The sequence below is a fragment of the Passer montanus genome, unplaced genomic scaffold (genome assembly GCF_014805655.1).
Source record: "Passer montanus isolate IOZ18808 unplaced genomic scaffold, ASM1480565v1 scaffold9, whole genome shotgun sequence".
NCBI lineage: Eukaryota > Metazoa > Chordata > Aves > Passeriformes > Passeridae > Passer > Passer montanus.
In genome coordinates, this window is record NW_024374367.1 from 7,266,720 (window position 1) to 7,279,910 (window position 13,191).

At 48.1% G+C, this 13,191-nt stretch overlaps 1 protein-coding gene across 2 annotated transcripts; it reads right to left on the reverse strand.

Moving 5' to 3' along the window:
• Positions 1 to 957: 957 nt before the first annotated feature.
• On the reverse strand, positions 958 to 12,668 carry KLF15 (Kruppel like factor 15). 2 transcript variants are annotated; one of them, XM_039734152.1, is made up of 3 exons: positions 12,080 to 12,668; positions 6,962 to 8,069; positions 958 to 1,132 (listed from the first exon to the last, which is right to left on the reverse strand). In XM_039734152.1, exons 2-3 carry the CDS (start codon positions 8,002 to 8,004, stop codon positions 964 to 966), a joined length of 1,212 nt encoding a protein of 403 aa, XP_039590086.1. In that variant the 5' UTR covers positions 8,005 to 8,069; positions 12,080 to 12,668; the 3' UTR covers positions 958 to 963. The 2 variants fall into 2 exon arrangements, with proteins under 2 accessions (XP_039590086.1, XP_039590087.1); XM_039734153.1 differs by lacking the exon at positions 12,080 to 12,668 and adding an exon at positions 9,056 to 9,177.
• Positions 12,669 to 13,191: the final 523 nt, after the last annotated feature.

The following is a 13,191-nucleotide window of genomic DNA, read 5'->3' on the forward strand; positions in this document are numbered from 1 at the left end:
AAACACCCTTGTGCTGCCTTGTGGGCAGACAACAGCTCTTCTGCTAAAGACAGTGATGCTGCAAACCAGCCTCAAAGGAAAGCAGTGTCCTTTGGAACCTGGGCATCCTTTCACCCCGCAGCAGCACAGGACAGAAGCACGCACACAGTTCCAGAGGCTTCACTCCAAGCCATTCCATCCAGCCTGAGCTTCTGGGTTTGCTTGGGATGTGTCTTTGCTTAAATATATATATATATATATGTATGTATGAATGAATATGTATACATAAATATTTATATATAGCCCTAGCCAAGGGAAAGGTAAATGCGAGCTGGGAAAATCAGAGATGCATGGAGGCACATTCCAGTGCTCTCCAAGCCCTGTCTCCCCCTATCCCCAACTCCCACTGTTCCTCCTCCTATGGCCAGCTCCTACAAATCCTTGGCTCAGGCAACCCAAAAACAAAGAAGTTGTTTTCATTTCAAAAGGAATTTGCTGTTTCCAAACTGGACAAATAGAGCAGCTTAATAAAAACTCACAATGAGTGGCCTGTACATGAGCAAAGCCCTCAGGAATGCCGGGCTATAATTAACTAGCAGCAAGCAACTTTTACATTTTCCTGTGCAGCAGAAAACAGCTAAAAATAAAACACTGTAATTTCCAAAAGAAGCAGCAGCAGCAAAGGAGAGACAGATAGAAGGAAAGGAAAATAATATCCTTAAAAGAAAAAAAAAAAAAAAAAAAAAAAAAAAGAAGAAGCGCCCCGCTCCCCTGACCCAAAAAGAGCTTCATTCCCAAATCATCTTTGAAGGACATGGGGCACTCAAACATGGTGGTGTCAAGTAACAGCATTGACTGTTCTGTGGAGACAAATAAATTATCACTAGAAACGTAGTGACAGATAAATTATCACTAGAACCATCGTGAGCAAAGTGCTGTGGTGGGCTGGTGCGGGACGGCCGGCGGGAAGGGGAGGCAGAGCCCTCAGTTCACGGAGCGCACGGAGCGGCTGCTGCGCGGGAACCGGTGCACCTTGACGTGCTTGGACAAGTGGTCACTGCGAGCAAACTTCTTCTCACACACTGGACACTGGTAGGGCTTCACCCCCGAGTGGGAGCGCCTGTGCCGGGACAGCTCGTCCGACCTGGAGAACCTGCAAGAGAGGAGAAGCCTTTTCAGATAAATGCGGGTTTATTACGCTAAGTTTGTCACAGCGAGGTTAAAAAGTCCCCTCAGGACACTGAGGGGGTATAAGGGACACACAGCAAGGCTGGGCTGGTCGCAGCTCACAGGAAGCAGCAGTGATGGGAACACAGAGCTACCAGCCCTGGACTCAGGGCAATGCACGGAGGCAGCATTGGTAGCAGCCTCATCCTGGACCCCATGACATGGGTATGGCTTGACAAAACCAGTGCTGCCCTCGATCCCCCTGCAGTCCCTCCAAAGCCACCCCCACCATCTCTCCCTGCAGATCCAAGCACAGGCTCCTCCAGCACAGACAACAACCACTGTCCTGCAGGTGAGGTCTATTTCAAGATCCCACTGACGCAAGCACAACAGACACCCCTAACTGCACCCAGTTTGAGAGGGATTCCAGATAAACCCAGCCACAGATACCTAGAAACAACATCACTTATTAGATCCAGATGAAAAATTGGCTTCCATGTGTGCTCCTGCAGGCTACATAAAGAGTCATTAATAGTACCAGAGATGCTCAGCATCCCAACAGCTGAAATTCAGGTGGGTCCCAATGGTCATTTGCATAGTAATTTGCATAGTTAGAATGGGTAAATTAAATCAAGAATGAGTCTTTAATTACCAAAACTGTATTCCATAGTCTTTTGAATTTTAGATATTTTCCACCTTCCATCTCCATAGAAAAATCCCCAAATAGCCACCATGAATCCCACAGACTATATTGAACCCAAATGAGCTAATCCTTTGGCCTTAAGGGCAGGGCTGTCTCTATTTCCACTTTGGACATGACTAGGAGACAGAGGGTTAATTAACAATGTCACGCTAAAACAGCCCTGTCCAGATGGGTACAAAAAATTTGCTGCCTGACAAAGGGCAATTAAGTGTTTTGTTGCCAGAGCAGTAACAAAGAGCAGCACAGAAAGAGAGCTTGCAAGAAATGGTATCAGCTGTTTATTTACAATAAATAAGTGAAGTCATGGGCACTAGCTGAACAAATCAGGGAAAGAACATGTAGAAAAATGTGCTCTTCTGGAGCAAAATATCACATCACCAACAGAGCAAATACGCTATTTTTATGAAAGGGAGAAAACAGGACTGCTGGGCTCCTATGAATAAATCCCTCATGCAAGAAAAGTAAGTTTCCACATAAAGGTTTTAATTAGCTCTGATCTCCTGCCAACAGTTGAGGACCAGGGCATAGGCACTGGGAAAGCTGGTAATGGTTTCCTCAGTTGCTGCAGCTCTTCAGGCTGGTCGTGCTCCCCAGAGAGCACTCAGCCCCTGGAAAGCTGATCCAGGCACTCACCACAGGTAAGGTGTGGTGTGGGCATCTGTCCCAGGGGCATTTCTAGGGGAGATTCTTTCACCTATCCACTTGCTTTTCTTCCTTTCCTTGCTCTGTATCCTCATGGCTAAAGAGTCAAATTCTCCATGATGAACTGGCAGCTGTTATGGAACTGTCCACCTGCTCCTTGTCTGGGATGACTCTTCTTCATAAAGGCTGTGGCAGAAGTTTCTCTTCACGCCTTCTACTTGCATGTTTGCTTTCTCTAAAACCCCTGGTCCTTTCAGCCACAGCTTCCCAAAAACACAGTCTGGACCCAGGAGCAGCAGGGTCAGGGATTTCTCCCAGGTCCTTAGCAGTGAGCTAGTCCCAGTGCCACATCCCTGCAGGGATGCTCTTGTAGAGCTATGGTGAGTGGGCCTGGAGAGTGTAGGATGCTGCCTGTGCAGACTGCCTCAACAGGACTGAGTGCTGGACAAGGAACAGAGCTGTGCCACATCCAGGGAAAAGAGGAAAAGCACTTCTGCAAAGAGCCATCCTCTTACATACAGACTTCAAAGAAGAAAAACCAGATGTGGCTGGGTTGCCTTGTCCTATGTCCTTGGCCATTAAGGTCACCATCTGCACCAGGAGTGCAGTAGCACTTGGCTAATCCTGCACAAGAGCTCACAAGTGCATTTTGAGGGGAATTGCATGGATGGTGGGGGAGAAAGAGGCACATGTCAGGAATGAGCTCGGATGAGTTCATCCGATAAAAATACACTCTGCCTCATAACCATGTCCTTAGCTGAAGAGGCAGGAATGTTGCAACACTGTTCCCCAGCAGTGACGGAAAGATCAACTTACAGAGCCCACAGAAATAAACCTCAAGCTGTCTGTGTGTTTACAAAAAAACAACGCAAAGGTTAGGACAAGGAAGCTGGGAGGATCTGGCGGTCTGGCTCTGCAGTGAAATATCTGCAACACACTCTGGCACTGAGATCAACCCAAAGAAAGTGAAAATAATCCACTGTGGAATGCAAAATTCAAAAGGGAAAAAAAAAAAAAAGGAATACCAATGAATACTATTCTGTCACTGCCATTTCTAGAAGGATTCCTCCTTCAAAAGAAAAGTGAAGTGATCTGGGAAATCCCACAGCAGCTAAAAGAGCCTTCTTCATCCTTCTATCTGGCGGGACCCCAAGGGACTGTAACTATATCTCCCTTGAAGAAAAGTCCTAGAGCTCCCTGATGTGTAGGACATGTCCTGTGTCTCCCAGACATATGGGGACATTCCTATGTGGCTCATGGAGCCAGAAAGGTCAATAGCTTTAGTCTGGTACTCCTGTCCCTGCCATGGCCACCAGCCATTGATGCCAACTCAGGCTGTACCTCTCCTCCAGTGGAGGAAGCCTCTAGATCCCTCCTGCCCATCCCCAGTCCTTTCCTACAAGGAACCAGCACAGCTCCTGTGCACCTGCCATCCCCTTGCACAGCAGCAGCAAGAAAAGCCAATGCAAGAAGCCTGCCCTGCCCCGTGTGTGGTACTGCCCATGGCCATGTGTGTTACGAGCCCTTAAACCCTCCCTGCCAAACCTGCAGAGCTTATGGTTCATGCTGTCACCAGCCAGAAGATGCAGTGGGGCATTTAAAGGCGATTGCCTCATCCCCCAGCCTTGCAGCAGCTGCAGCTTTGCACAGGGCTGTGCCAGGGAGGGGAAGCAGGAGCTGCTCCTGCTCTGTGCCATAGCACAGCTGCTGGGCCCTGCAGCTCAGCTCTTTGGCCTGAGCAGTGCTAACCAGAGGCTGGGGTGCCAAAGGTAGAAGGTGGCAGGACACAGATCAGTGCCCTGACCCGTCCAGGGAGCACAACGGGTCACTGGCCACTGCCAGATGAGCACCACTCTGCAGACTGCCAAAACCAGCCCTTGCCCCATGTCTAGGAAGGGCACAAGCAAGCAGGGTTCAGCTCCATCAGGGAGGTGCCAGGGGTCTCCAGCCATCCTAGGGGTTGGCAAAAGGGTTTGCTGGGTGCACACTCCAACCCTGGCGAATTTAAAACATCATGCACAGAGAGCTGAGGAACCTTTAACCCTCCCACTGAGCTCAGGCACTTCGTGCTAGGCAACACTTTGTTTTGGTTTTGAAATTACTATCTCCAGTGAGATCAGCTCTTAAGTGTCTTCAGTGAAAAAATAAATACACAAGCACAAGAATGCAGGGGGAAAGGGGGAAAGCAGAGTCCAGCAGTGTTTTAGTGCTTAAATTCATTTGAGATTATGTAGAAGTGGGAGCAAACAGAGTGGCCAGATGCAGTGGACTTAAGTCATGTGAGACTTAAGTCACAGCTCTCGCTGAACTTCTGAAAAGGTAAACATGGTTTATTGATGAAAGGGGACTGAGTAATTCAATGCTCAGTTGGGTCTGGCCTTTGATGTGGAGCAGCACGCAGGGGATGTGCAGCAATCTCAGGCTGGTGCTGAGGATTGCTGTGAGCACGGGAGGCCTCTCCCCAAAACACAGCCTCTCCTGCTGGCTATAGAATCTTTTAGCACAGCACTTCCAAAGTTTGGGGGTTTTGGGGATTGAGACTACAGCCCAGGCTGTGAAACTCAACATGACAAACAGCACAAGAGTTTGAAAAGCCCTTTGCAGCAGCTGTTTGTGGACAAGACACATGTTCTTCATTATGAAGGTGATTAATTTCTCCTTCCTGTTGGGTTCATCTTTAAAAAGTTGTGGTGGCTGAAAGTTCAGGGTGCTCCAGGCTGTGGGACCAGCAGCCAATGAAGCAAATCATTCACCACAACATTTCAAGAAGAGAGGCACCTGTTGTAAATTTAATCAACTTTTATCACTTAATATTTTTCCTAAATGTTCCCCTTGCTTTTATATCTTGGGGAACACCAGCTTTGTGATAAGACAGAGCTGGAGAAGGTCATCCACAGGCAATGCTTCAGGCTCCTGATCCTGAGCCACAGAAGTCCCTGGGAGCATTGGTACAAATCTCAGTGTGGATTAGACAAACCTTCACGTGCCACATGCATTTGTCACAAAAAGGAGAGCCGTGCTCACATGCAAGGAAAGCCAGCATGACACCCACAGGCACATCTGCTGCCTGTGCACACATACTCTGGCAACCAAATCAAAAGCAGCAGGTGCCTGTCCTGCAGGTTGGGAGCAACCAGCCCACAGTTTCTGGGACCAACCAGCTGAAAAATGCAGCTTTGGTGAGAGGATACCTCAGGGTATCCTCTCACCAAACTGAGCCCATGAGAGGTGCTGCCAGGGCAAAAGGAAAAAAATCATGACCAGTTTGTAGAGCCACCATCATCTGATCTTCTCAGCCCTTCTGAGAAACAAACTTCAGACTGGTCCAGCTGGAGAAGAGAGGGTTCAGCTCCATTGTGACCTTTTCCCTCAAACCAACCCAGCCATCTCTAACTGCTGCATGTCTCACATACTTGCATTTTTACACAACATTCTCCTGTTACTTTTTACCTCATCTGTTGCCCATGATCACAACCCATTTTCTCATTACACATTGCTCACTGAAGCTCTGCAGTATATATTTGCAAGAAATTCAATTTAATTTAACACAAGGTAGTTAAGATTATATTTTCTCCCATCATCATTTGTGGTGCTGTACATTAGCACTTGCCAGCAGGCAAGCCAGTAACACAGCTAAGTGGAAAGAGGGAAGAAGGCACCTGTCAAAGCTTCCTTAAAATAAAAAGCTGATATTTTTAAAAAAGACTAAATTTTTCAATTCATATTAAAAATAAAATAAAATATTTTAAAAATCCCTCTGCCAAACATTTTCTCAATCAAACTTGCAATCTTTCATTCAAGCAATGCTTAACTCCACCTCAGCCTTCTGGTTATGTTGTTACATCTGACAGCTTTTTTGCAACTTTGAGTGGCACCCACGCATTTTTTCTGAATCAAGACGGAGAATAAAACCCAGAGTATGCCAGAGTGTCACTGCCAGCATTTTAAGAAGGAGTGGGATGGAGTGCATTTTCTATGAAAGTGCACAGAATACTGCTTTTAACCATACTTGCTTATCACAGCCTTTCACTGGCCACGTTTAGTCCCACACAGGGCTGTGCACAGCAATTCTGCCCTCAACCACTCAGTTCCCTCAGCCTCAGCTGGTGCCAGCCACGGCTCTGCTGGGGCTGCTGTGCTGCAACCACACCAACGCAAACACCAGCTCTTACCTGTGGTAACAAGCTTAATCTGACCCTCTAGAATGAAATACAAATTATGACAGACTATTTTATTTTTTTTAAGACACTAAAACTGCTGGTGCCAGCAGGTGATGCTGTCCTATTTAATGTATCAAAACCCCTGGGTTACCTAACAGGAAGAAAAAAAGGTCTTCATTGTCAAACCAACCAAACAAGTTCTGGCAATAGAAACAGTTTATAAATCACAGTACAAACCTACTTGCTCAGCAAGTTAGGCCAAGTGAGCAGAAAGGGGAAGGGGGACGGAGAGCTGCACCCCAATACTGACCTCCATCCACAGCCCGGCCACGTGCACGCAAAGGGCTTTTCTCCTGTGTGCCTCCTCAGGTGGGCTTTCAAATGGCTGCTTTTCGTGTACATCTTGGTGCAACCAGGAAAAGAACATTTATGCATTTTAATGAGTTCAGCTGCAGGGTTCTTTTGAAATTTCTGACCCATGATGATTCCCGTCTGCCCCTGGATCATGCCTCCTGGCCCAATTGGCTTGGCGGCGATGGGGACGGGAGCAATGCGGACAAATTTAGAGGACAAGTTCAAATTGGACGACTGAACTATCTGAGGCACAAGGGCAAACGTCTGTCCTTGGATGTTGACTAGGAGCTGTGCAATTTTAATGTTCTCCTGTGCTGGTCCTTGGGAAGTGGGGCTCGTGCTGGACTCCTGTTTGATCTGCACAGGCTGAATTTGGAGCATAACTGGTATTCCATTCTCCAGGGTCATTGCTCCATTTGAAGCTTGGCCACCTTCCGTTGAGCTAGTTAACTGCTCATTTTTACTCTCTTTTAAACTAGTACTGGGTAACACATGGTCTTTTTGCTGCAGCGAAGCAACAGAAACCTGGCTGCAAGCTCTCAAGTCCTTGGTCTCGCTTTTAGGTCTTTCTTTGAGCTCCAAGTCCATGTTCTCCTCCAAAAACTCCTCAATTTCCTCAAGCGTGGGCTGAAATGGTCCTGAGTCTTCCATATCCACGGCAAATTCAGGCAACCTAAAGTACTCCTCTTTCACTATTGGCTGAAGTCTCCTTTTGTCCCACCATGATGCAGTGGTGTTCCCCAAAGATGCCTGGGACAATAAATAGTCTAAGATACTGTCCTGACTTTCTGCACTGGATGTGCTTCCATAGCTGGAGCTGAGGACCTGGGAGTCAGGGCTGGAACAAGAACAAAAGCTGGACGAGTCACTGTCATCTTCTGACAGAGGAGAGGGCAGCATTTGGTAGGACCTCACGCCTGCTGTCATGTCCCCAAAGTATCCAAGAGAAGATCTTGTGGATGAAAAGGATTCATCAGTAGGCAGCAAGTGATCCACCATTCCTGGATGATCTCTTATGGATATCCCAACAGCATATACCAGGCAGCCAAAGTTCAGGTGAAAGCCTAAGTGCAGGAAAAACAAAACAGCAGCAGTCAGAAGTTGGTTTAATCATTTATCTCCATGAACTGAAACTCGTAAAGCCCTCTAGCCCACAGGAAAGTCCAGTGCATCCAGCCTCCCTGGGTACACAGGCTGCTACAAGCTTTGATATGTCTGCACCACCCCCCGAGGACTGTCAGGGCTGAAGCGTTTTGCAGGATTGCACCACATATTTGCAAAAGAATGCTGTCAGAAATCATTTCCCAACCGCGTGTGCTCCAGATTTACAGCTCCCTTATAGAATATTACCAGCAAGAGAAAATAAATAACAAGCTTTCACCTAGCAGTGAAATCCAAAGCCAAAGAAGGGAATGAGAAAGAAAAAATAAAGTGTTGAAATTTTTACCACCAAAAAGAAACAAATAAAAAAAGTTTATTGCTGGTGACCATAAAATGCAAATCCTTTCCCTATCTTGTAGCTTTCCACCAACCTTATTTTTAACTTCCTCAGTTCTACAAATATAGGCTGTTCAGCATAATGAAAGGATCAATCTGGCAGGAGCCAAAAATATTTACTGTGCTTCAGCATTTACTAGGTGGATTTTCCCCTCCAGATGTAATGAATCAGTGTGCCAACGTCATCATCACCTGCACTGTCCTTAATAAGGCTGGCACTGCACTGAGCTAATTACCATGCCCTGCCAGCCAGCTGGTGGCTGCTTTCACCCCTCGGCTCCAGGGGCTGAGCTGCACGGCCACGGCATCCCAACCTGCTCCAGAGGGGCAGCATCCCGCAAATCCAGGCTCTCGTGGGCCCTGATCCCCCAGCAAAGCCCACCCTGGCCAGCACAGCCCAGTGCTGCTGAGAGCCGCGGTTCTCCTGCGCCTCACCCGCTAACACAAGAAAACTTCCCTGAAAGGCTGCTGGGGAGGGACAGGCAGGAGGGACATTTGCGTGGATTTTGTTTCCCCACCTCCCCAAGGGAAGAAAAAAACAAAAATTGCTTACGGAGGGAGATTATACCCTTTAGAGAGCAAAGGCAGAGGGCTCGGCATGGAGCGAACACTGGCCCTCAGTCATTCGCTCAAGGTGACTGATTGGAAACAGAGCTGTACATGTGCACAATAAAACAACTCTTTCTGTGGAAGGTATGTGGACTGCAGAGATAGAAGTCATTCGATCAGCCTATGAGCTGGTGTGTGTGTGTGAATTAGGAGGCATGTGACCCGGCGTGAAGGAAATGCCAGTCAATCTTGTTACACGCTGTCATTTTCCACAGGCTCTGCCGCTGCGCCCTGGACGCTTTGCCATGAATAGTCAATAGCTCCCAGTTTTGTGCAGGCGAGAGGATGGTTGTTACTGCTGTTGCAGAGCATCTTTGCAGCCTCATCTCCAAAATTTACCCCGTCTTTCCTTCTCTGGAGAAAAATCAGAAGGTGTGTGTATGCTCAGTGATGCAGAACACAGAGCGAGGTATTTTACACAACACCCTTAAAGAGCTCTGTCCAGTTGGCAACATTTATTAATATTTCCCAGGAAGGGGGGAAGCCATTTTTCTTAAAGATATGGCTTCTTCCTTCATAGACACATGGAGGAAACAGGGACAGGTTGAAATAAAGAATAAAAGAAAGATTGCACATCATCCTGCTGTGTCCTGTCAGTCAGCTGTGCCTCTGAACCAATAATGAAATACCTACTGTGCTGAGCATGAGGAAGTTCAAACAGAGGTTAGTGGCTCTGTTTTGTGACCTTAGCCTATAATCATGTCTTATAGTAAAAGCGAAGAGTCAGAAGAAATGAACTAACACACTTTTTTTTTTTTTAAATCCCTGTGCTGATGCAAAGTTCCCCCAGCAGAAGTCCCTTAGCTGAGCTATTCCAGTTTTGAAACAGAAAGCACCATCTGCTTCTGACAAATTAGTATTGGCATCTGGTAAGAATTCACCCAAGCTGATTGTTTCTATCTTGCAGCAAAAACTGGTGATTGCCTTGAGAAACACAGGGCAGAAAGGAAGAATTGCCCTCAGATGGTTTCTGATTCTTCCTCCAATGTCTGTATTATTCCAGCTTAAACTTCTGAAGAATGGGGCTGTGAGGGAAATCTGGACTGCAACATGTGCTTTTCTAAGAAAAGCTGGCATGCTCTACATGCACCAAAAGCAGTTGGTGAAGTTCTCTTAAAAAAAAATAAATAAAATGTTCAAGGTTTCTTTAAATGCTTGCAAGAGCTGGGAAGCCAAAAATCAAAATATCCATATATTTCCCTGGGAATAGAACTAAACTGTAATTTGAATAAGGACTTAAATGAGGGGGGAAAAAAACAATAATGAACCCCTCGCAATTGCTGTGGGCCGGTTACCTCAGCAGAAAACAGCCAGCAGGCTTGTTTCCCATCTCTTTTGACAAGGAACAATGTCACTCGATGTAACCAGAGGCTTTTTAAGAGAGGACTGTCAGAGCCAAATAGATGCAGGCACATTACGGGCCAGTTCTGCTTTCTGTGCACTCTCAAAGCTTGCAGAACAGCCAAGAAGATTTTGGAGAATGCCTGGAATGCAGGATCGGGCTCTGGCTATATTTTTTTCCTAAAGGCCAGGCTAACAAGCAAAATACTTTTATCCTTACTTTGCCTGAAGACACAGCCAAAAACAGAAGATTAGAAAACAAAACCAAAAAAAGCCGGGGCTGTGAAGGCTGTGAAAACTAATGATGCTGTTTCCATAACACACTTTCATCTCTAGGAACGCTGAAAACACGTTAGAAATGTAAGCACCTATAGTGGGACCGCAGAGCCTGAGCCACTGGAAACAGCCACTTCTGGAGTGAAATACAGCAGCTGTTCAGCAACACCACCGGCTCCAACTTTTTTTTTTTTTTTTAAGAGTTCCCTGGGTTGTTATGATGTCCTTTCTGCCAAAAACATGTTGTTCTCTTTAAAACCTGACCATCTAATTGCCAGCTAAAAAAAAAATAATGACAAAAAGCAAATCGGAGAAGACATATTTTGACGCAGAGAAACATTAAAATGTGAAGTGCTGGGAACTTGCTGAAACACGGGGATGTTTTTCCCAGCCTGTCATTTCTGGACAGTCAGCCCAGCACAACTGATCACACAGCATATATGAGACTCTGACAGTCATTTCCTATGTTTACTGCCATAGCTTTTTCTACTTTAAGACTAATCTCTTCAGGGTTTTCTCTTGTTCTAAATCTGTTCAGGCTGACTTCTGCTTCACAGACAGAGCCACAAACAAGGCAATGAAGCAGGCCCAGAGCTTCTAAGAAATTAAAAGAGAAACGCAAAGGGGGAGAAAAATAATAATAATAAAAAGAAGCCGTGAGCCAGGAGTAAATCCATTTGCTCTCATCTCTTCCGCAAGGTGGCTGTGCTGCTCCCCGGACACAGTGGGGTGTTCAGGTTTGTTTTTTTCCAAACCCGTTGCTCCTGGGAAGCTGCAGAAACATTCCCAAAGCTTTCTTCTCCGAAAACTATCCCGCTCCAGCCTCAAACTTTGGCTTCCACGGGAGGAAGCCCTTCACCTGCAGCGGGCACAGGCAGTGAGCACCCCGCTGCCTCTGCACCCCAGCAGCGAAGGGCGCCCCGAAAAAACTCGTGGCACCAGCGGCTGTGCAGGGAAAGGGTGCCGGGACACACACACGGAATTCCCACTCCGGCACGAGCACAGCCAGGCTTCCATGGCTGCAAAACATGTTTGTTTGGGGCATTTTTAACCGTGGTTTATTTGTTTGTTTGTTCCGTTTGTACAGGGTTTTTAAAAATTATTTTTTATGTATTGCTTTTTCCTCCCATCCCTTTTCAGGAGGCTCTGGGGGTCCCAGCTCCCTCTCTCCCCCCACCAGCGTGGTCGCGATGACCGGGAACAAACCCCCCCTCGCCGCCTGTCACTCCGCGGCACCGCTCCCGCCCGAAAACAGCCCCGAGCCGGGATGGAATTCCATCTGCCGCCTCGGCCGTGCGGAGCGGGGCTCAGCCCGGCCCCGCGGGCTGCGGAGCCCCCATCCCGCCCTTACCTGAACTCCTCTGCGAGCCGGGGGGCAGCAAAGGCCACGCACGACCAGAAGAACGCGACAACAACAGCGAAAACGAGGTGGGGGGGGAAATAAACCCAAACAACACGACCAAGCCACGAAAAAAAAAAAAAAAAAAAAAAAAAAAAAAAAAAAAGAAAAAAATTTAAAAAATTAAAAGGGCGAAAATAACTGTAGAATAGTAATAATAAAAAAAAAAATCAAAGAAAAATTGAAAAAGCCACAGGCGCGCAGTGAAGCGCGGGACTGAGCCAAGGCAGCCTTAGCAGCGGCCCGCAGAGGCAGAGCGGCGGCAGCGCGGAGCGGCGGAGGCGGGCGCAGCTCCCCCGGGAGGCGGGTGCGCGGTGCGGAGCGCGGCCCCGCTCCCGTAGTACTATATCCCCCTCACATGACGGCAGCCCGGCCGCGGCGGGGGAGGCCGGGGAGAGGCTCGACCGCGTCCGCCGCCCCCATTGGCCCCGGCGCGGCGGGGGCCGGCCCGGCGCCGGCCTCAATGGGAGCCGCGCTCGGCCCCGGGGCGGTGCCGCGGAGCCGGGACCTGCCGCCCCGGCACCGGGAATGGGTCTGAGCTGGGTCTTCCCCGGTGTGGGGAAGGGTGTTTTACCGCGAGGGTGATGAAACAGCGGGACAGGTTGCTCCGAGAGCCGGTTGATGATGCCCCATCCCTGGAAGCGTTCCAGGTCAGGTTGGGCTCGGAGCAATTTGATCGGGTTGGAAACGTCACTGCTCCTTGCCGGGAGCTGGGCTGGGTGGCCTGTTGATGTCCCTTCCAGCCCAAACCACCGTGAGAGGCTGTAAGTGTGCAAGCCTCTGGACATCTCCTGGAGATAAGCGAGTCCCTGGGGAGGTGTGAGGAGCCCCGGCCCTCTCTCCTGCCCCTTTCCTGCCTGCCAAAGCTTGATGGGGGATTTCCAACACACTGGATGTGTGTCCCACACACACACGCCATTGTTACTACAGACATCACCAGTTCTTCATACAAACACACATAATATATATACACATACGTATACACACAAACACACTATAGTTATGCAATACTCGGTATGGATCAGGATCTATGTTCAGCTCCTGCAGAGGAAGCTCACAGTGGG

Bases quoted from the DNA above. Each gene is read 5' to 3' on its own strand.
- KLF15 (XM_039734152.1), bottom strand. From the start codon at position 8,004: ATGGTGGATCACTTGCTGCCTACTGATGAATCCTTTTCATCCACAAGA. The intron at 1,133-6,961 runs GTCAGTATTGGG...CCTCTCTTGCAG, and splicing joins TGGCCGGGCTGTGGATGGAG to GTTCTCCAGGTCGGACGAGC.